Source organism: Myotis daubentonii, chromosome 4 (assembly GCF_963259705.1).
Source record: "Myotis daubentonii chromosome 4, mMyoDau2.1, whole genome shotgun sequence".
Classification (NCBI taxonomy): Eukaryota; Metazoa; Chordata; class Mammalia; order Chiroptera; family Vespertilionidae; genus Myotis; species Myotis daubentonii.
Window position 1 is genome coordinate 48367739 of NC_081843.1, and position 24618 is coordinate 48392356.

General features: G+C 39.4%; 1 protein-coding gene across 6 annotated transcripts in view; it reads left to right on the forward strand.

Moving 5' to 3' along the window:
• Positions 1–13982, forward strand: part of TRIM36 (tripartite motif containing 36) — a 44080-nt gene extending 30098 nt beyond the window's left edge. For all 6 annotated transcript variants that reach the window (XM_059693859.1, XM_059693860.1, XM_059693861.1 and 3 more), the window contains 4 exons: positions 710–834; positions 4689–4979; positions 8039–8336; positions 11966–13982. In XM_059693859.1, the coding sequence (XP_059549842.1) occupies positions 710–834; positions 4689–4979; positions 8039–8336; positions 11966–12317 (1066 nt within the window). In that variant the 3' untranslated portion in view covers positions 12318–13982. The remainder of the gene's footprint in view (positions 1–709; positions 835–4688; positions 4980–8038; positions 8337–11965) is intronic.
• Positions 13983–24618: the final 10636 nt, after the last annotated feature.

The window sequence follows — 24618 nt, forward strand, 5'->3', positions numbered from 1 at the left end:
TCTCCTTAGCAATTTATTAAATGCTGCTGTATGTTCCCTTTAGCTCTGAGCAGTTTGTTCATACTGTTGTTACGTGAAATACCTCTTGCTTCACTCCTTTTTTTTGACCCACAAAGGGAACAGCTCGCTCTCCTTATCCTTGACTTCTGTTTAGTCTGGCCTTCTGGGTACAGAAACCCCTATGTTCTCCACTCTCCATGCACCACACCTGTTTTCTGAGTTTTTTAAAAAATAATTCTTTATTGTTGAAAGTATTACATATGTCCCCCTTTTTCCCCCATTGACCCTCTCCAGCCCCCTCCCTATACCCCGGCCCCAGGCCTTCAGTGTCCATGGGTTATGCATTTATGCATACAAAGGCTTTGGTTGATTACCTCCTACCTCCCCCCACCCTCTCACCGCCCTTCCCTCTGAGATTCCGCACTCTGTTCCATGCTTCCATGTCTCTGGATACAGTCAGTTCATCAGTTTGTTTTGTTACTTAGATTTCACATATGAGTGCGATCATGTGATACTTGTCTTTCTCTGACTGAGTTATTTCACTTAGCATGATACTCTCCAGGTCCCTCCATGCTGTCTCAAAGCTTACTTCACTTTTAACTTGCATGTTGAGTGAGGTTTTCTTTTGTTTATCACATTGCAGCTACTTAGTCTGATTTGTCTTTTTTAACGAATCATTTTTACATAAAATATATCTGTTTGAATACAGAATACAGAAAGCTACGGAATCTTTGAAGAGCTTTAGACCTGCGGCCCAGACTTCTTTTGAAGATTATGTTATTAATACATCTAAACAAACAGAACTTCTTGGAGAATTGTCCTTTTTCTCTAGTGGTAAGTTTTACTAATGGCAGAACTCCAGTCTTTTAGTCTATATTTGCATTGTGTAGGAAAAACACAAGTTCTCTTCAGATGGATATTACTAAGTGGTATTTCAGTTGCCCAGAATCATTTTATCTTAAAATCCTGTTGCATTTATGTTTCCACACACAAAACTGTATTCTATTGGTTTGTGTTTTAAAACATTATGTAAATGGCATCAAATTGTATGTTTCCTTTATTGTAAACTGCTTTTTTAAAAAATTAAGTTTAAGATAAATATTTGTTAATACACAAAGTTCTGGTTTAAAGCTATACTCTGTTTATAGTATTTCATTATGTAAGTCATTTCCCTACTGAGAGAAAATTGTTTCTATTTTTTCTCATTATAAACAATACTGTATTGAACATCCTTATCAATGGTTGTTGTGTACATGTATGCGAGTTTCTCTAGGGTAGAAATCTAGATATCCCCAGGCTAAAAGTGACGAACATGATTGTGTTTACCTTGCTATATTACTTTGATAGGGCTGCCAAAATAAAATGTCTAGAGTTGGGTGCCTTAAACAACAGAAATTTATTTTCTTATGATTCTGGAGGCTAGAAGTCTGAGAGCAAGGTGTTAGCAAGATTGATTTCTTCAGAGGCCTCTCTTGTTGGGCTTGCAGATGGTCATCTTCCTGTGTCTTCCCTCTATACCAGCCGTGGGCAAACTACGGCCCGCAGGCCAGCCCGTTTGAAATGAATAAAACTAAAAAAAAAAAAAGACCGTACCCTTTTATGTAATGATGTTTACTTTGAATTTATATTAGTTCACACAAACACTCCATCCATGCTTTTGTTCCAGCCCTCCGGTCCAGTTTAAGAACCCATTGTGGCCCTCGAATCAAAAAGTTTGCCCATCCTTGCTCTATACACATCTGTGTCCAGATTTCTTATCAGGACACCAGTCATACTAGTCATATTGGATTAGTGCCCACTCTAATGACCTCATTTTAACATAATTACCTTTTTAAAGACCCTATCTCCCTCCAATGAATGTGACTTTCTGAGGTGTTGGGGGTCAGAACTTCACATGAATTTTGGGGACACAATTCAGCCCATAAGACTTGCTTATGTTTATGTTTTGCTGCTCCCCAGAAGAGAGTACTTCCTTCTTTTTTTAAATCACCTTTTCACCCTCCTCAGATTTTTCTTTTAGTGATGGAGAACAATTACAATTCTTAGAAAGGTATACTTAATTTTAAAACATAAAGAGGCCATTAAGAGTGCTAATGTTGCTAAGGGTGTGAAAGAAACAGTGATCACAGGCAATTGAAGAGGCAGAAAAACTGTTGTTGATTTAGATAAATGAAATGCAGATAGCCAGTGACAGCATTTCAGAGACACTGATATATGAACAAGCCAAGATCTCCATGTTGACCTGAAAGACCAACCCTGGAACGAATTCTGAGAGTGATTCCTTTAAGGCTAGTGGGAAGTGGTTCGATAAATTCAAAAAAATGTTTATTTATAGATTAAACAGCACATTAGACATCTATTGTATGTATATAAGAAAGGTAAAAAGAGAGAATCATTTGGGGGTCTGGAACAGATTATTTCTTATGGGGAAAAAGGATTCCGTTTTCGAACAAATCGCTTTTGAACAGCCTTCTGGAATGAATTAAGTTTGAGAACCAAGGTTCCACTGTATATATTTGTTACTCTTTGAAATGCTGATTCTACTTCATATACTATACTCCTCAGAGGGTATACTTTTTCATAAACGCTAGTTTACTTAGAAATACAAAGTCTTCCTTCCCTGGTGATCCCACAACAGTCTTTGGAAAGATGAGGTTGAAGGTGGGTAATCTTGGGTAATACCAGTGTATAACAGTGTACAACAGTGGGAAGTGGGCACCCAGTTTCTGGCTGATGGATTATGGTCTCATTTTCTCCTGAATGCACATTTTTTTAAGTAAGAATGTTTCAAAACAAAAAAGGGATGTCGGGTTGGGCCATACTAGTCATGTTATTTGTACCTAGTGTTTTCTTTTTTTCACTTTAAAATATATTTCGGATGACTTTCTAGATTTCATTATGGTTGCATAAATGCACTATACCCAGACATGCTAATACATTGCTACATATAACTGGGGGATCAGGAGAAGAGCAGACTTCTACTTTCCATTTCATATACTTCTCTGTGATTTGATAAAAATAGGCTTGCTTGTGTGTATGTGTGTGTACACATGTAGTAACTTTTTAAAAAATATATATTTTATTGATTTTTTACAGAGAGGAAAATAGAGGGATAGAGAGTTAGAAACATCGATGAGAGAGAAACATCGATCAGCTGCCTCCTGCACACCCCCCACTGTGGATGTGCCTGCAACCAAGGCACATGCCCTTGGCCAGAATCGAACCTGGGACCCTTCAGTCCGCAGGCTGACGCTCTATCCCAGTGATGGTGAACCTATGACACGTGTGTCAGAGGTGACACACGAACTCATTTTTTTGATTGATTTTTCTTTGTTAAATGGCATTTAAATATATAAAATAAATATCAAAAATATAAATCTTTGTTTTACTATGGTTGCAAATATCAAAACATTTCTCTATGTGACACGGGACCAGAGTTAAGTTAGGGTTTTTCAAAATGCTGACACGCCGAGCTCAAAAGGTTCGCCATCACTGCTCTATCCACTGAGCCAAACCTGTCAGGGCTGTCGTAGCTCTTATAGCTTATTCTTATCATATGATTCAGATGGTTTAACATATTAGAATTTATTCTATGAAAAGGATTATGGATATGCACAATGACTTAGCGGTAATATTTTAACCATTGTATTTTTAGTGAAAAATTAGAAGCATATAAATAAAAGTTGATACATTCCATACAGCGGAATACCACTGGGAGAAAAATACTAGCAGGATCTACACAAAATTATTGTAGTGATTATCTTTGAATTACTTAAAACATATTTTTGCATGTTTTATGTAGCTTCTAATTATCTTACAAAAATCACATTTATACTATGAAAATATTATTTAAATTGCTTTGCAACTCTTTGGAAAAATATGAAAGAAAATTGTATAATGTTTCATTGAAGTTTTTTTGCTATGTTCACCAAACTTAGATTTTACTAGTAAAATGTTTATTAAAAGAATTGTTTATAGGAGGACACAAATTAATATTTTAAAGTTGAGGGTTGTTATTCAGTAGATGGAAATTGAAGGCATATAGTTAAAATTTTTATGTATAGTGTTTGCAGAATTAATATAAAGCTAAAATCGAGTCTTTGCATTTTTGGTCTTATTTTTTATGCTTTTCCTTTTAAGTTATAAACACAAATGTACCTTTTTAAATCTCTACTTAACTGTTTTTTTAAAAATTTTGTGGTAAGAACACTTACCACGAGTATCTGCTTGTAGCAGATTGTAAGTGTGCCTCACACTAGTTGATTGGGCCCAGTGTTGTGCTGCAGACCGTTAGGCTTGTTCATCTTGCTTAAGCGGGACTTTATGCCTGTTGACTAATACCTGCTCATTTCCCCTCCCCCCTCCCCTGGTAACCACCATTCCAGTCTTTAATTTTATGAATTGGACTGTTTGAGATACCTCTATCATGCAGTCAGTTAAAATACTGGCAGCATCTACACAAAAATTGTCTTTCTGTGCCTGGCTTATTTCACTTAGTATGTCTGCAGTGTCCATCCATGCTGTCACATGTGCAGGAATTATTGTTTTTCTCATACATAGAATTACAGATTTAGAAAGTTGAACGGTACAGAAATCATTTAAGTGTTGCCAATGCATATTTTATTGAGGAAAAACAGATTCTTTAATAGCAACATTTTAATGTTATTTTCTGTTTCATAATTTTTCAGGCATAGATGTGCCAGAGATCAATGAGGAACAGAGCAAAGTTTATAACAATGCGTTGATAAATTGGCACCATCCAGAAAAGGATACAGCTGATAGCTATGTCCTCGAATATCGGAAGATTAATAGAGATCAGGAAATGTTGTCTTGGAATGAGATAGAAGTTTGTGGCACAAGTAAAGTAATTTCAGAACTTGAAAGTAACTGTAACTACGCTTTCAGAGTAAGAGCCTACAAGGGTTCCATCTGCAGTCCTTGCAGCAGAGAATTGATTCTTCATACTCCTCCGGCTCCAGGTATTGTAACCATTGGGAATTAGAAAGCATAGCGTTGGAAGAGACCTTGATAAACATAAACTAGCCAATGTCTCTGTGTAGACCTACAGTAAAAGCAGCTCTCATTTGTAAAAGTTTATGGAAACCATACCCAGCTAGGTTTTAGAAATGGACTGATTACATTAATTTCACCATGTAGGCTGAGGAGAGGATTAGATTTTTGACTGATATCAAATAAAGAAACATTGAAAGGAAGAATGTGAGGGAGCAGGGCTATTAATTTGGGATTAAAATGGCATAAATGCTACCGTATAAGTTTTAAATAGTATAATTCTATATTTGTTCCAGTTTATAGAAATCTCTAGAACATAGAATCTAGATAGATAGTTTAAAAATGTACTGGTATAATATGAAATAGAATTTTGATAAACCAAATTTATACTTGTTTGGATTTCCTAACAGTGACTCCTAACACCTGGGGATATTTTAGAACCATGTGGATAGCTTTCTCCCCAGCCACGGTCCCTCCCCTTTTCAAGTTAAAACCCACTGATACTACAGTGGGGCCTTGACTTATGAGTGTCCCGACTAACGAGTTTTTTGAGATACCAGCTGTCTCTCGGCCGATTTTTTGCATTGAGTTGACAGAGTAATTTGAGTTAACGAGCTCCTTATGGAGCTCGGTCTCGGAACGAATTAAACTCGTAAGTCAAGGCCCCACTGTACTTACAGACGTCTTTAGGTTTTTATAGAATGGGAATGATTTGTAGGTTAGTTGATGTTCACTATAATGTCTGCACGGACAAGGGACACTTCGACCAAGGTCATGCTCATTGTTGTTTGCGGGAAAACATTTTGCCCTGTTGGTCACTGCCTCAGAGGTCTGTCAGTTGGTTTCTAGACCCCATAGCCCCTGCCCATTTGTAGCGGCTTAGTTTCCGTATTTTGTGCAGTCTGTCCTTTCTTCCCTTTTTGTTCAAAGTGTACTCATTCACTGTTGGTTTTTCATGCACATTGTGGTTAATTTTAAAAAATGAGGATACAGATAAATAGAGTTGCTAAAAGGGTTTTTCTTGAATCTCAATAAAATCCAATAGAGTTTTAGGATGGATTTGTTGTTGTTATGTAAATATTTTATAGTGTATGCAGTCTTCACTTTCCTTTCTAGTCTCTGAGTGAAAGTGGAAGAAAAAAAGAAACCTGAAAGTAGCTACTGTTTTCAGTAACACAGTGGAGGGGGAAGGAGGAAAGGAAGTGTTAAATGTTGTCTTCCTTTTCTGAGAGAAGCATATGAATAGGGTGACCATTTAAACTCAGTTTGCAAACTGGGAGATTTGAGATCAAAAGGAAGCATGCAAGCATGCATGACTTACCTTATTGACACAATAGGCATCACCAGAAAGAATGAATGTTGGCTACATGTGGAGAATGGTTTTAACTTGCTAGTAGACAGTTTTGAAAATTGTGGTGTATAATATAGTTAAAATTTACCATTTTAATCATTTTAAAGTGTACAGGTCAGTAGCATTAAGTACACTAACAATGTTGTACAACCACCACCACTCACATCTGTAGAATTTTTTCACCTTTTCCAAACTGAAACTTCGTGCCCGTTAAATAGTAATTTCCCATTTTCCTTTCCCTGGTAACTGCTATTCTACTTTCTGCCTCAGAGTTTGCCTGTTCTAGGTTCCCCATATAAGTAGATTCACAGAATCCTTTGGTGACTGGCAGGTTTCAAGATTCATCTATGTTATAGCATGTCAGAATTTCCTTCTTTTTTTAGGCTAATATACTAGGGGTCCAGTGCACAAATTCATGTACCTTGAAAGGAACTGGGCCGCGAGGCTGCTGTGGGCACAGGGGTGGGTCTCGGCCCATCCTCGTGCCCCCGCCCATCCCCTCCCTGTCTGCCAGCAGCCCCGCTCCCACACACTGGTGGCACTGGCCCTACTCGTACCCACTGACGGCGCAGAGCGATTGGGGCCGGAGCCAGCACTGGGTGTGAGTGGGGCCAGCCCCGTCAGTGGGTGCGAGCGGCGACTGCTGCCCCGATTGCCCCTCAGGAGCAGGGGGAGGTGGAGAAGCCCTGAGGGACGATCGGGGCTGGCAGCCGCTGCTCGCATCTGCTGACAGGTGCCAAGCGATCAGGCTGGCACCAGCAGCAGGTGTAAGTGCTGGGCGGGACTTCAGCACATGGGAGCAAAGAATTTTCAGTAACCACCAGATGCTTGCCCTGATGACAGCGACCGACACCCCGCCTTGGTCTGGCGCCCCCGCTCACCTGCTCCACCATCCCGCCATGGCTGATGCCTGCCATGTTTCGTGCACACCCCCTGGTGGTCAGCACACATCATAGTGACTGGTTGTTCGGTTGTTCCGCCGTTTGGTCTATTTGCATATTAGCCTTTTATTATATAGGATATTACATTTTCTTTAACCATCTGTTTGACATTTGGATTGTCCCCAGTTTTTGGACTAGCAGCTACTGTTATGCTTAATGGATTTGAGTTGATAGAGTCTTAGAAGTAATCTTATATTCATTCTCTAGTTGAGGAAATTAAAATTTAGGTTAAATTCCAGTTAAATGCTTGAGCAGGATTCAGACCCTTGTCTCTCTGAACACAAAGCCTATGCTTTCTTTTTTTTCACTGTACACTGTTCCCATGTTGATGAATAAGGAAAAGACATCATTAAAATGCTGTTATTTTTTAAATTTATAAAATTTGGAGTAAATATTTAAGAAAACATAGGTAATTATGAAAATGTACAACCCTTTATTTTAGGGGCAAAACACAGATCTAATAGTGTGAAATACTTAGGATAGATTTGTTTTATCAATTCTCATGTTTCAAATATTTTCTTCTGCCTTTGAGGTTTCTGAACATTTCCAGGTATAGAGAGTTTATTGGAAGTTATTTCTAAGTTGGGGTTTTGGTTTGTTATAGTTTGGTCTAGGGTAGTATGATACATCCTGTCTCTTTTCAGTAATTTCTATTTGAAAAACCTATCATTTTTAACAGTAAATTATAGAAATGCTAGTAAATATTTCTCAGACTAATTGTAAGCTTTATTTACAGTTTTCAATTTCCTCTTTGATGAAAAATGTGGTTACAATAATGAACACCTCTTGCTGAACTTGAAGAGAGACCGTGTAGAGAGTAGAGCTGGATTTAACCTTCTGCTCGCTGCAGAACGCATCCAAGTGGGATACTACACAAGCTTAGACTACATCATTGGAGATGTTGGGATTACAAAAGGGAAGCACTTCTGGGCCTTCCGTGTGGAACCCTATTCATACCTGGTCAAAGCAGGAGTTGCGTCCAGTGATAAACTGCAAGAATGGCTTCGTTCTCCCCGGGATGCAGTGAGTCCGAGGTACATTCTTTAAATTGATTTACAACTTGATAATTTTTTAAAAAGTAAACATGCTTGTTTTGCAAGGTAAGCTTGAAAATAGACCTGGATTTACTTATTACATTTCCAGCATACTTAGATTCAGGTGTTTTGGCTGTGCTTTGTGGCTGCCTAAGATAAGGAGTCAGGTTTCTTTATTCACACAGGAAATAATGAGATTTAGCCATTTACAATGCTATGAATAAATAAGTCTGTTTTGTATACCTCTTTTTTTTTTTTTTGGTCTAACTTGCACTTTATTTATTTTTTTATTTTTTTAATTAAATCTTTATTGTTCAGATTATTACATTTGTTCCTCTTTTTTTTCCCCCCATAACTCCCCTCCTCCCAGTTCCCGCCCCACCCTCCGCCCTCACTCCCCACCCACTGTCCTCATCCATAGGTGCACGATTTTTGTCCAGTCTCTTCCCACATCTCCCACCCCCCTTTCCCCCCCAAGAATAGTCAGTCCATTCCCTTTCTATGTCCCTGATTCTGTTATAATCAACAGTTCATTCTGTTCATCAGATTATTTATTCACTTGATTCTTAGATTCACTTGTTGATAGATGCATATTTGTTGTTCATAATTTGTATCTTTACCTTTTTCTTCCTCTTCCTCTTCTTAAAGGATACCTTTCAGCATTTCATATAATCCTGGTTTGGTGGTGATGAACTCCTTTAGCTTTTCCTTATCTGTGAAGCTCTTTATCTGACCTTCAAATCTGAATGATAGCTTTGCTGGATAAAGTAATCTTGGTTGTAGGTTCTTGGTATTCATCACTTTGAATATTTCTTGCCACTCCCTTCTGGCCTGCAAAGTTTCTGTTGAGAAATCAGCTGACAGTCGTATGGGTATTCCCTTGTAGGTAACTGAGTTTCTTTCTCTTGCTGTTTTTAAGATTCTCTCTTTATCTTTTGCTCTTGGCATTTTAATGATGATGTGTCTTGGTGTGGTCCTCTTTGGATTCCTTTTGTTTGGGGTTCTCCGCGCTTCTTGGACCTGTAAGTCCATTTCTTTCACCAGGTGGGGGAAGTTTTCTGTCATTATTTCTTCAAATAGGTTTTCAATATCTTGCTCTCTCTCATCTTCTGGCACCCCTATAATTCTGATGTTGGTACGCTTGAAGCTGTCCCAGAGGCTCCTTACACTATCCTCGCATTTTTGGATTCTTTTTTCATTTTGCTTTTCCGGTTGGATGTTTTTTGCTTCCTCGCATTTCAAATCATTGACTTGATTCTTGCGCTCCTCTGGTCTGCTGTCGGGCGTCTGTATAATATTCGTTATTTCAGTCCGTGTATGCTTAATTTCTAGTTGGTTCCCCAATATAAGATCGAGGGTCTTATTAGTTTTCGTGTAGATCTCATTAAGTTTATCGGCAGCTTCTAAACAGTTCTTGAGAGACCTTAAAAGTGTGGTTCTGAACTCTATATCTTCCTTTGACAATTTTGTCCTGTTTCTTTGTCTCCGCATTTTGTTATGCTTCCTTGGTGCACCCCCTAGTGGTCTTTGTTCGCAGTCTTATAGTTAAATCTTGATTGTTGTAGCTAATTCCAGGGAGGGTTTGACCTCCAGGCCAAGTGGCTATGAAAATCAGCTGTGTCAGCAGTGAGAGAACTTCTGTCCTCTAGGGAGGTGCTAATCTAGCCTTTGCCTGAGGCTATCCAGCAAATGCCTCTGTGCAGGGCTTGGGCAGGGCGGGTCGAACAGGATCAACAGGGTGGGCCGGAGAGAGCAGTTATGGCGGCTCTCAGTCCTGTCCCCAGGGGCTCTGCCTCTCTGAGTCCCAGCACCCGCTGCAAAGCTCGGAGAGAAAGCTGCACTCGCTCTGACCGAAGCCAGACAGTCCCGCTTCTCCCGCTTGAGTCTGGGTCCCTAAAGACTCGCCCGGATCTGGTGCTCAGAGTCTGCGACTCCCTCCCGATTGAAAACAACAACCGCGCCCTCCGCCGCCAGCCCGCTCCGCGCACTCCGCACCTCAGAATTTGACTTCAGCACTGCGCCTCCTCTGAGTGTCCGGGTGCGTTTCTCTTTCCTTCTAGTTGTAGGACTTCCACTCAGCCAGCGTTCCTGTGGTTCTGGGTGATGTCCCTTCCGTTTTTTGGTTTCACTTTTGAAGTAGTTGTTCAAAGCAGCAAACTCCAGCGTTAACCTATGCCGCCATCTTGGTTCTCCTCTGTTTTGTATACCTCTTGATAATGATATAGCTTTGCAGTTTTAAATTTTGAAAATCACATCAGTTACCTAAATTATGTGATAAAAATCATCCACAATATGTAGTGAAATGCCTCTAATTGCAATACTTCACATTTGATATTAACTTGTTCTTTTGTCTTTAAATGTCCCATAAATAACTTGACAGAATTGAGTCATAATAAACATGTTTCCACAGCAAATAATTTCAGTGTCTTAAGAGATTGACTATTTAATGGAGATTATGCAGTTTAATTTTTTTAGATGGTGTATGGTGAAGTAGCCCAGACAACATTTTTTTTTCTTTTTAATTTTTTTATTGCTTAAAGTATTACAAAGGGTATTACATATGTGTCCTTTTTTAAAAATATATATATTTTTTTTATTGATTTCAAAGAGAAAGGGAGAGGGAGAAAGAGAGATAGAAACATCAATGGTGAGAAAGAATCATTGTTCTATCGGCTGGCTGCCTCCTGCACACCCCCCACTAGGGATCAAACTAGAAACCCTGGCATGTGTCTTGACCAGAATAGAACCAGTGACCTCCTGATTCATAGGTCGACTCTCAACCACTCAGTCAAGCTGGCTGGGCCAAACATAACTTTTAACCACTTACATGAACAGAATCCCAGGTTAACAATCTGAGCAATAGGAAAAAATTTTGCACAAAGATGAGAAATTGACATAATAATGAAAATTGTATTAGAGAAATGGTTACTTAAACAGTGGCATGTCCACTTGATATAATATTAGTATTAATCATATTTTAGGAATGTTAGAAGTACAAAAAAAATTAAAATGGTTGATGTCATATGGTCATATAAAAAGCAAAGTATGCATAGGAAAAAAAATGGAAGGAATTTCGTATCAAAATTTTCTGTAAGCTCCTATTTTCTATACAACAGGGAAAAAGCCTTCAGAATACTTGCTACATCATAGCTCTATGTAGAAATCCTGATTGGGAAGTAGAGTTCTGCAGAGGAGAATGAAACACGCCTTTTTTCTCCTGAATTATGCAGTGCCTATTTATTTAGTTTGCAATTCCTTGGGTTAAGGCACACATCTTGGTTTGGTATTTTCTTGTGTATGATTGTGTGCTATACATACATAATCTTTGACAAGTCCTTTAGTTCCTGTCCCCCTGGTTTATTTTTGATAAACAAGTTATTTTTTAGGTTCTCATCTGTGTATTATCTAGGTAAGAGTGGATGATGTTTTAAGACTGAATTTGGGGTGTGTTTGTATAATTCTGAATGGTAATGTGTAATCTTATGTTTTTGTTTTAATAGAAAATTTTTGATATATAATTTATTTCAATGTTAAATCAGTGTATATTGTCTTGTAAAATGTTTCACAGTTACTTGAAGGCCTGTGGATAATGATTCAGGTAAGAGTCTACTTTATGTGTTGTGTTTTAGATATGAGCAAGACAGTGGGCATGACAGCGGAAGTGAGGATGCCTGTTTTGATTCTTCACAACGCTTCACGTTAGTTACCATAGGCATGAAGAAGTTCTTTATACCCAAGTCACCTACTTTTAATGAAGCTGAAAATAGAGTTCTTCCCATGCCAACAAGTATAGGGGTTTTCCTTGACTATGATAAAGGCAAAGTGGGCTTCTATGACATGGATCACATGAAATGCCTTTATGAGCGCCAGGTGGACTGTTCGAGCACCATGTATCCAGCATTTGCATTAATGGGCAGTGGAGGAATTCAGCTTGAAGAACCCATCACGGCAAAATATCTAGAATACGAAGAGGACATGTAGTTTAAGCATCTGATGTGACTTAGAAGGAAAAATGTAGGCAAAACAATGCCTGGGTGTTTACCTTCGTAACTAATTACATATCATCTAAATATTCTGTCGCCACACTTGTTTTTTGTGTGTGTTACTTCTTAAAACACAGAAAACCTAAACAGCCTTGCCTCTTCATGTCACTCTTCTGCCTTTCACAAATAACAGGAAAAAGACACACTGAAATGGTTAACTGGATTGTCTTTTTTTTATGAACGTGAAATTTATGCTAGCTGGTGTTGCTGATACTTACATTCCTTTTGGGGGGAAAGCATACAAATGTATTTATTATGTTGTTTTTGTGTTTGGTTTTTCAATTTTATATCATGTCTGTGTCCTAAGAGAAGAATTTTTTTTTTTTAAATGCCTAATGGATAGAAGTTAGTACTAAACATTGTGTCTTGCATTTGTTTTAAAAAGAAAGATGGGGGAAAGGCCATAGAAATGGTAATATATTTAAATGGAAAATTATGTATTTTGAGATGTGTAAAGAATATTAACAGTATATTTGCCTGGAAAATGAATACTGTTTTTTTTAAAGATCATAAACTATTCTTAAGGACATGTAAAAGTGTTTTCTTAGCTGTAATGCCCATATGTGCATGTGTAGTAAACATAGTTTCTTGCAAGAAACACAAAGTTAGTGGTTAACACATGTAGCTCTTCATTATAATCACTTTTTCCCCCCAGATAAAATGTGTCTGGGAAAACTTGTCATTCATAAAACATGTTTTATGAAAATATTTGCACCTATGTCGAGTAATTATTTTTCATAAATATTAGTGAAGATATAGTGATATTGGTCTTTTGCTTTTTTATCCCCTCTTACTGTGTCTTGTGGTTTTCATTTTTTGGCACAAATATGACATATCAGATTGTCCTGGTTTATGTTTACATTTTTAAAGAGTTAATGATATATTTTTAGTGTCATTAAACATAATATGTGGAATAACTAACTGGTCAGTTGTATGCATTTTCTGTGGCTCATTGTTTGGTAATGAGCATTGGTAATAAACAAGTAAAAATACAAATTTAATTGTTTTGGAGTAATAACCAAAATTATAATGACTGTATCCTTTTAAAAGTTCATTTGAAGAATGACTTTATCTAAATTTTATGTTCATTTTTGAAACATCTTTTTCTTAGTTTGTTTTATTTAAACTGGTTGTTTTTTTGAAGTTAAAATGTTAGAAACTAAACTGTTATGCATTAGCATCATCATTTTGGAATGCTTGTGACATATTCATAGACCTTAGGCCTTTTTTAAACTATATATTTTTAAATGGAAATCTGTTAATTCAAGCTGATAGCACTAAATTAGCTACCCCTCACAACCCAAATAGAAAATATCATGGAGAATTGCATTGTTTAGTAGGCTTTGTTATTTTCCCACCAATGACTAGCACTTTATGATATAGGCTGAACTAAACAAATACGCAGTGTTATGTGGATCATTGTGCAATAAAACTGCTAACGTCACTGGGTGGTCAGGTTTGATAGTCTCAAGCCCGTGTAAGCACATGTCTTGTAGACATTTAAAAAATAAAGCTTTAAATAGGAATAGGAAAGCTGTTTCAAACATTGTATAGTTGTAAATTGTTCTGGATTTCTTGCATTTTTAATAAAAATTAAAAGTAAGTCAAGTGGAATTATTGAAATTGTTATTCTAAAAATTTTCAGTATGTTTATATGGAAAATGGAAGCAATTTATGAAAAGCTGTTTAGCTGAATGTATTAACTTAGAGCTAAAGTTTTACCAGACTATAAAATTATTTTTGGCATTTAATTATTAGCTTTAATTCGTGTGGAAATGATCATTAGAGAAGCTTAACATGAAACTAATTTACTTCAATTAAGTCATCAGTTTGTCTAATTTTTCTGATTCATAATGGATCACATTTTGATCAAATGACTGGTCCTTTAGGTTCACATTTTTACTCCGGGTTATGGGGCTCTGGTAGTTGTGTTTCACAGTGGGCTATCCCTAGAATACTGTATAATAACCTCATATTTACTGTTCCTTTTTCTAAATATATTTTTATTGATTTCAGAGAGGAAGGGAGAGAGAGAGAGAAATATCAATGATGAGAGAGACTTGAGCCGAATGATGGGGTTTGAGCCCTGACCAGGAATCGAACCATGACCTCCTGGTTCATGTGCCCACAGTGCTCACAGTGGGGCACTGTTGCTTTTCTTGAAAGTAGTAAGAGCCAGACCTATCTCCTGGGGATTGAAAACAATCTGGTTCCATTAAATCTTGTCCCGTAGCCCATCATCTGGTTGGCCTGGAGAGTGTGTTCCATGAGGGAATATAATCAGTTGTATTGCTACAGAAAACAGTTGAGAACTAGTGTTACAGGCAAGAATACTGAAGAAATTATGCTCTACCAGATAAATTTGCATTCATTTTAAAGGTGTTTATGGAATTAACATTATGAGACTTGGGGGTCTTCTTTTGCTTTAAAAATAAACCTGAAGGAATTTAAGTTTTTAAAATTTGGCTTGGAACTACATTTCACAAGTTTTTAACCTCTGCTATATACGAGACACTGTTCTGTGAATTGGGTATAAAGTGAGCAAGACAGTGTGGCTGGATTCCTGCTTTTAAGAGCTTAATTTCTAGGAGGGAGAGGTGATAAAAATGGGAGGGTCTTCAGAGCATATGAGGTGGGAGCTAATACAAGATTTGGTGATCAGGGAAGCCCCTCTGAGGAGGTGAGACAAGTTTGACACCTGATTGCTAACAGCTGGCCATACAAAGAGGTAAGTGAAGAGCTCCCTGGGTAGATAAAACACAAATGCACAAAGGCTTTGAGATAGTGAATTAGATTTCCGGCAGGAAAGATAATCCACCCTGGATGGTTCAACTAAAAGGAAGTGAATGAAAGGATTGCCTAGCAGTGGTTCTCAACCTTCTGGCCCTTTAAATACAGTTCCTCATGTTGTGACCCAACCGTAAAATTATTTTTGTTGCTACTTCATAACTGTCATGTTGCTACTGTTAGGAATTGTAATGTAAATATCTGATATGCAGGATGGTGTTAAGCGACTCCTGTGAAAGGGTCGTTCGACCGCCAAAGGGGTCGCGACCCACAGGTTGAGAACCACTGGCTTAGAGGCAAGGGCAACCTTACAGGAAGAAACAAGCAATGGTGAGCTGGGGAAAGACTAGCCACAGCCTGAAGAGCATGGAGGACAAGGGGAAAGGATGACTAGATCTCAAAGTGAGAACCTTAAGTGAGGAAGGATTGTTTTTAGGAGCTGGGGTTGCCATGGGAGGCAGCTGTTTCTAGAGATGTGCCAAGACGGAGGGAGCGAGAAAGAATAGCCTCCACCTGTTCTGATCTGCCAGTGCGGCCTTGGCCTTTGACCAAACTCCGCTGGAAGCCAGCCAGCGAGGGCTTTCTAGAGATGCAGGCAGCAGGGGTCATCTTTCCCGGGCAGAGAGGGCAAAGCAGGGCCCTGGTGGTGGTTGGGGGGCAGGGGCATAAATGGAGAATAACTGGCACAAGCGGGGAGGGCTTGGTGAATGAGAGGGAGACGGGAGGCTATTGGCCACTGTGCTGACTGCTTAAATAAGGGCATTTATACCGTCCGAAATGTTAAAAACAGAAGCCTTAGAAAGCCATGCACCTTTTCCCCTTCAGCTTTCTGGTGTTTCTCTTCCCGGTTGGCCCTTCTATGCTGCGAATCTGAGGCTAGTGGAGCTGCTGCTTTTCTGAGTTTGCCATCTCTTGTCTGAAATCTCTTTGGAATAGGGAAGAATAAGTGCTGTGGTTAAGAAAACAGTATCCTTAAAGTGCTGACCAGACTGATACCTGCATGCTAAGTAAGATTGTAGAATACTGTCCAAATGAAAATAAGTTGACGTGCTGTGCGTGAGTTAGACAACAGTCTGCCTGCCTGTGGATAATTTAAAAATACTTAAAAATTCTTTCATTTCCCTCTAGATTTCTTTGTGTAAATTATCTGAACTCAATGGTTTATTTTTTAAATGCCATCACTGCTTGATTTTAGGAAATCTAAAAAAAGTTCCTTGGTGTTTATGTTGGCCCCTGTTTCAAATGCAGGTTGAGTCCATACTGACTAGCCAGGTTACATGACTGCCTCTGGAGGTCTGCTTTCTGTTCTTGAAAGGCTTGGTCTCCTAAGGCACAAATCTAAGAGTAGAGCTGCTCTCCTTTGGAACAGTGTACCTGTCCTGTAATCTTAAGACTTGAGCAACCTGATTTTCTAACTTACGTTCCTAGGTTGGGTGGTAAGGACTATATGCTTCTGTAAAAGTATATCTTTTCAAAATGATATATATTATACCTGTATATTTTCAAAATAACTCCTTAATTTGTTTTCCCTGTTTGGATTCCTTCTATCCTAGAAGGCCCCTCCATTTGTTTAAGCAAAGCACTCTGACAATATGGAAAAATTGTAGTTCAGAAATTATTTTCTTGATAAAATTTTGTGGGTCACCAATTCCTCTGGTAACTTTGACATGCAAGCATTTGAATTCCATCTTGGAGCATATCTAACATGCCTTAAAGTTTTTTAGTAATAGAGAATTTTTAAACATTTTTAAAGTGTAAAGGTTGGTATGTTGTAGTACTTGTCAAAAGGTGACCTAATTGACATAGGTTTGGGGGAAAGCAGAGGGCTCCATAAGCAAATAGGCTGGGTGATGCTGTTAAGTAAAGTCAGGCATTTGAATTTTGGAGTTCTCAGCATTTAGTGCCCACCTGACTCTGAATCTCACAGAGAGAGCATTCTAGGGAACACAGGGACATACTAGTTATGGTTAGTGTGGATTTTTGGTTTGGATTTATATCTGAGGTTTGTCACTTACTAGATGTGTGATCTTAGATAAATCGTTAATCTGTGAGCTTCATCCATCTGCAAACTAGTTCTAGTGGTGTAAATGGGAGAATGTAGACATAGGACGTAACAGTGTCCGGTGTGTTAAGCCACTCTATGGGGGCTACACTTACAGATTATGAGCAGTTTTGAAAATTAGGTTTAACCTCCTAAGAGATCTTTTACAAATGGTGAGAATATATTTGAAAACAGAATTTCCCCAGAAAATCGTATGTCATGTAATTCAACTGCGGTTATTTGCTAAAATGCCCAAAATCAAACTGGAGAGACATGTGAATCATTAATTTGAGGCATAATTCATCCAATCAGATAAAAATTAAATCCAGTTTTCCGTGAAATCAAGATAATATAGTCCAGGTGTATTTCTTATTATGTAACAGTGAACCAGAGCTCATAAAATATGCAAGAAAATGACTTCTGTGGCCTGTGTCAAGGTCAGAGTCTCAGGCAAAGTTGGTTCATGATGGATTTCTCCTTGGCTCCTGGAGCCTGCAGATGGTCTTGTGAATTAAGCAGCAGCAGGCACTGGGGAGCAGCGCTTCTAAGTGTTAACGTGCACATGAGTCACCTGGGCATCTTGTTAAAATGCAGAGCTTACCTCGGTGGGGCTGGGGTGGGGCTGGAGAGCCTGCTTTTCTAACCAGCTCCAGGTGAAGCCAGTGCTGCTGATCCCAGGTCACGGGAGCAGCTGGGCTTCAGGGAAGCAAAGGATTCCTCCCTGCGTGTGGCCTGGGAATGGAGCGGAGGTACCAGAGCATAAATTACTTTTTCGTGAAAATGTATCAGGCTCAACTGGAATGGGATCTGTGGTCGGAAGTAGGCCCCAGGATGTTTACAGGTAAGGCCAAAATTACTTCTTAAGGAAGCTTTGAATCAGCATGGATCCTTGGGCAAACATTCAACTGCAGCTCCCCACAATGCTGTGTCCGATGTTGCGGATTTGGTTCCAGACCACCACAATAAAGCGATTGCAAACAAGCAAGTCGGAATCTCTTGGCTGTTGGAGGGGTCTTTCTTTCAATTTGTGAAAAAACGCGTCTGTGAAGCACAGTAAAGTGGAGTGCAATGAAACGAGGTCTGCCTGCAGAAGAGAGAGGTTGGACTTCCCAAATTCAGTGCAGGGGGTCATGAGCACCACCACCGACGTGGTTCGTTTTACATCTCAGCATGTATCTTCCAGACTGTGTCTTGAGTAGAATTTGCTTAATCCTGAGCCTTAGTCCTTGATAATACTACAATGAGTTAATTGTAAAATAGAGCCACAATTAGCTAAAAGGTTTGTTAGATAAGATTTGTCATTTCAAAAGTTTTCCATTTGTTGATTGCTGTGTTCCAGGAACTATGGTAATTGCTTTATGTCAATCTTATTTTAATTCTCATAACACTTTGAAGAGGATTTTACCCATTTGCAGATGAGGAAACTGAGCATTGACCAGATTAAATTACCTGCCTGGATCTCAAAGCTCATCTGTGGCAGGGCTGAGATTTGAACTCAAAACTTATCCCAAAATCTAAATGTTGAGCTATTAACCAACTTTCCTATGGAGGTTGAACCCATTTAAATATACAGCAATGTTTGCCAAATAAAGTGATGGCAATAATTGAAATATTGTTTCTATCATTATTTCTTCAAAAACAAGTTCTTAATGACTACATAGAATTTCATTGTTGGACAGTTAGATTTTCTAACTATCTCATAAATAATGCTTCAAAGACTGCCCTTGGTAAGCGGTTTAAAAGTGGCCACTCCAGGAAGGATGTGTCTGTATATGTTTTGTTTCCTCATCTGTAAATGGGAAAAATACCTATCCTGTAAGAAAGCAAGAAAATGTGAACGCCTGTCTTTGGGTGGGGGGCATGCATTCTGCCATTTCAGTCTTTTCATGTTGTTGTAACTTGCCTGCCCCTGAAAGCCTTCAAGGCTCACATAGAGTTTTGAAGAGATGTATCGTGAATTAGGAAGATGAGAAATTCCCAGTCTTTTCAATGTAGTCACTACTAGACTCAGCTTTTAAATATTTTCAAAGGCAACTAAAACTGTGAAGTTGGCAATTCAAATGGTTTGACAAGGAATCTGGTGGTATATTTGTAGGCAGTTTTCAGACTCAGATCTATTCTAAAATGGATGGAATTATAGATTCCAGTGAGGGACAATCCCATTACCTACAAGGTGCACCTGGTGTAGTCTTTAGTAGAGATGTGTGTACTTTGGTGACAGTGCCCCAAATCGGACCTTGTTCATAGTAATCTTCACTTTTTCCCTTTACCCCAAAATATGTTGTTCCAGAAAAGATTTTTTAAAAAATATATTTTATTGATTTTTCACAGAGAGGAAGAGAGAGGGATAGAGAGTTAGAAACATCAATGAGAGAGAAACATCGATCAGCTGCCTCTTGCACACCTCCTACTGGGGATGTGCCCACAACCAAGGTACATGCCTTTGGCTGGAATTGAACCTGGGACCCTTCAGTCCGCAGGCCGACGCTCTATCCACTGAGCCAAACCGATCAGGGCCCAGAAAATATTTTAATTTAATGTGTGAATAGTCTCATTTGAGATAATTTCCCTAATTACCCCAAATAGTTTTTTGCTTCAACCGTTTTAATTCAACCAGGATAAGCTCGCTTATCTTTCAACCTGTCTATAGGTCATTTGTAATTAGTTTGAGAACTGAAATTACTTTATACTTTAAAAGGTTATTTATGAAACTGAAAAGGTTTTCAATCTATATTAGCCTTCTCTCCATATATCAGTTATATGTAGTTTGATTTAGGGGTAATAGAAATGAAAGGAGATCCAGAGACATAGACGCATAGACCAGACTATTGAACCTCAGAGGGCTTACTTTTTTTTTTTTTGGTTAATATATTTTTATTGGTTTCAGAGAGGAAGGGAGAGGGAGAGAGAGATATAAACATCAGTGATGAGAATCATCAATAGGTTGTTGTATTGCTTCTATTAACAGTTATCTTGGAATTAACCTTTGGAGGTAAGTTAACGCTGTAGCTTGCTTGGCATAGAGTGTCTGGTATATAGTAGGTGCTCAGCAAATTCCAGACCCAGTCAGCCTTCGATACAACTGTCATAATGCCAAAATTAACTTCTAACGTATAATGACTCTTTAACCTGTCCACTGGGAGTCTTCAGAAGTATCAGATATATATTCAGGATCCGATTTGCTCATGGGCTTCTACTATGACCCCCAACTCCTCTGCTGTCAGTGAACAAAAATCTTGAAACCAGCACATCACAAAAGAGGAAATCTAAAAGACCAATACATGTTTGGAGATATACAAAATAAGATCACATTGAGATTTTGCTAACACATCAAAATAGCAAATATTTTAAAGTCTAACAATACCAAGTATTTGTAAGGCTATGGACCAATAGGAACTCACACACAGCTTGAGGGAGGGCAGATTGGTACAACCAGGTTAGGCTAATAGTTTATTATCTGGCAAATTTAAAGGTTCGCATACCCAATCACCTCACAATTCTACTCATAGATGTGTGCTTTGGAGATTTCATGGTCATGTCCATCTGGATCATGAACCAAAAGCTCATAATCCCAACTTGGAAACAACCCAGATGTCCATCAATAATATAATGAAGAAATAAATTATAAAACATTTATACAATGGGCTACTATAGAGAGCAATGAAAATGAATTACAACTACATATAACGAAGTGAATGAATCTCACAGTGTGCAGAATAAATGCTGTGCTGTATGTCTGTGATGGTATATTAAGTTGAAAAACAGACACAAATTTGCTGGAACATAGCTGCATAAGGGGAAGCATCTTTATTATTTCCATTGCCTAGAACAGAGCCTGGCACATATTAGATGCTTAATGAATAATTATTGAGTGACCTTAACCATATCATTTAGGAATGTATATGTGGGTATCAAAATATAAAGACAAGCCATTATAAAAGGAGAGTGTTACTTCTAGGGCTGAGGGAAGAAGTTATAACTGGGAAGGAGCTGATGAGAGGTGTCTTCTGAAGTGCTGGGAATTTCTTGACTTGGGAGGTGATGACAGGAGTGGAATCACTTTAATTTTCCTTAAACTTTACATTTTCATATGCTTCTATGTAGTATTCCACAACAAAATAGCTAATGCTGTTTTATGTCCTTATTTTGGAATATAGCTAGAGAGGCAGGTACATTTAGAGACTTTGGAAAGATCATATCCAGTTGTTCTCACTGGGACTGTCTGTGGCTGTGGTGGGGCCAGACTGGCATTGGTGGCCATAGAGCTTTCGCGTGTTTGCACCTGGACGTCTCAGGAGTCGTGGCATAGGCACTAGAGGCCTGGGCTAGATTCCTGCTTTACCACTTGCTGCCTGTGTAAAAGGGGAAAGCTAAAGAAGGCATTTTCTCAGCTGTAAAATGGGCACGACAGGAGCCACCTCATAGGATTCTAGTGATTAAATGAGGATTAGATCCGATAATCTATGTGAGGCATTTTCACCACCAAGGCCTCGGCTAGCCCGTGGGGCGCTTTTGTGTGAATTAGAAAATGCATGCTCCTCCTCACAGACACTGGCTGGGTGGGAGGCACACAGCTTGGTGAGCAGATGACACCATTGTGTGAATTAGACAAAGGCACCCCTTCTGGGCAGAGGCAGTGGCTCCCCCGCCCCCCTCCATGTGCTGAGCACTGCTGTTCAGGAATAAATACACTGCAGAACTCCAGGCAGCAGCCTTGGTGCTTGGCATGTAGTTAATGTTTAATGTAACTGCCATGATATAGATGCAAATTGCTATCCACTCAAAAGATGGGCTGTGTGCTGGGAGGCAGCTATACTTTCATGGACGTAGAGCTTCAGTTCTTCCTGTTGAAGTTTTTTTTTATACCACCTGGGAGGGATCATTTTCTGTTCATTCTCTTGTGCTTGGAAACATGGAAAGAGTGCTATGTTTTGGGAATCTTTAGAGCCCTGTCTCTAGTGTCAGAGTTGGAGGGGCAAGATCTGAATAGTAATTAAGTTTCAGTTTCTCCTCTTCAAACTAGGAGTTGGACTGAACTGTGGTTCCTGGACCTTGCTGGGTGGAAAGCAGAGGTGCTTCCGGGTTAGCAGAACAAGGTGTGATGAGGGCAGGGCCGTGCTGCCTGGGCCAGGCCAGAGGTCCCCTTCCTCACCCACCGAACTAAAGCCATTAACTGCCCAGTTTTTTAAAAATTTGAAATTCTGCATAATCCAAGACACAGTTTCCCTGAAGTGGATGATCCTTTAAAGCCCCTCTTACTCGAACATTTTCTGACTCTTAAGACTCAGAATGGCAACAGGATAGGCAATTACTGTGAGTTTTGGTGTCAGACTCTGCTCCACTCTTCTGAAATTGGAGGACCTTGAGCAAGTTATGACCTTCTGGAATTTAGGGCTGCTGTGAAGGTAACATGAGTAATATGTTTAGCAGAAAATTAATGCCCCCTCCCCCCAATATTAACTATTTCAATTGAGAATTAAAATAGATCCTTGTATTATAAATTTTGACTTTTCCATAAACTTCACGATTCACTCTCCAAAGATAGAGCTTTCCTAAAGAGCAATCTGGCCTGTCCAGTGCTGTGCTGGGTGACCCCTATCTGATGCAATTTTAGACACGGAGGAGGGCCTGATACCCTGGAAAAATGAGAGCATGTTCTCCAAGCACCGGGGAAGTAGGAAGACTGTTTTCCTGTGGTTCCTGCAATGAAGCTTAATTAAAAAACCCCTGTCCTCCCTCCTCCCCGACGACAGAATCATTCTGTTTAACCAAGTCCTGATGTATCAGGGATAAATTTCATTTAACTGTAACTTTCCCCTTTGAAATTCAGTGTCTGAGTGAAAGGCACTCTTGAAAAAAATCAGAGTTTTGTTTTGATGGCTGGTTGATAAAGAACAACAGGGGATGATAAAGGCTTTGAGTTTTGCTTACATAGTCATTTACACTGGAATCACAAGTTTTAATTGCTCAGATAAAAATCAGAATTAACTGACTACTCTTGGGGTTTTTCAAAATAGTTGGAGAGCAAGTCTTTCCAACTATTTATGAATGACATTTATTTTCTTTTATTCTTTGGACTCTTCTCTGTAATTGGACAAATCCCCTAATTGGGAGGAATAAAACAACACAATTTATTAGGTGTGTGCCAGTTGTGAGCTGATTCTAAATGGGGATACTGCCCCCTAGTGCTGAAATGTGGTGCAGCCAGGAGCACCCGGACCTCAAACCACAGCTGAACCCTTTGAGCTTTTAGCATTTGCTGGAAAGACCCAGATTATTGCCCTGGTTTTGATTTATTTGTGGTTGCTCAAAAGAATTAATGGTAATTACATAGTGTGAGAGAAATATTGCCCTCTTGGGTTCTGGATGGAAAACAGACCCAGGGACTGTGATCTCTTATGTAAGTACTAGAGGCCCGATGCACAAAATTCGTGCAAGAGTAGGCCTTCTTTCCCCCGGCTGCCAGCACCGGCTTCCCTCTGGCTGCCAGCAGGCACCCAGAACCCGGGCTTCCCTTGCAGCCCCGGCTTTGTTCGGAAGGTCGTCTGGAGGGAGGTCCGGAAGGACGTCTGGTCTAATTAGCATATTACACTTTTATTATTATAGATAAGGTAGAGGCAATGGCACCTTTAGAAGTAGCAGCTTATTTCAGTGATGATTTTTGGCTCACAAGATTTTCTTTCACATTTGTGGCAAATGGTTGTTTATTGTATTGTATAAATCTTGCCACTAGTGTACAGAACCTATTGTCCTTCATGGAAGATAATCATACCTTTTATGTACCTTGTATTAAATGTCACTGGTGTTAAATTCTGTATACAATGTCAGGATATTGGTTTCAGATTTTAAATTTGGCAAACAAGTGAGGCAAAAGGCTTATCTGGGTTTTGTTAGCAGGGAGAACAGGTGAGTTAAACCGGCTCCTTCCTCTGATCACATGTATCTACCAGGGTCCCACCAGGAGGCAACAATGACAGTAATTTGAAAAGGAAAATGTAAGCATAAAAAAATGTCTATTATCACAGATTGGGTAATAGGGAATTGGCTGGTAGAGAGTAAAAACCACTTTAAAGAATATAAGAATAGCAGCCATAGGGAATGGGCACTGCCCTATGGCCTAGAGACAGCAAGAAGGGAGCGATTCTACAAGCCTTGCCCCCTGGCCCCCTTGTCAGGTCTCTGGGCCAGACCTCCTAGGGAAGTGTGGTGGAGAAATCCCTGAGGTGCCACATTGGTGGAACTTGCTAGAAATAGGTCTTCTGGGGTGCTCAGGGGCGGTTAGCATGCCTTGGGGCCAAGAGGGGTCTGAGTGAAGCAGACGGAGCTGCTGGCCGGCTGGAAGCTGCCTACCTCCACAGGCTGCATGAGCCACCAGCCTCCAAGCTGTGTGGGCTTCGGGAGATAGCGGAGG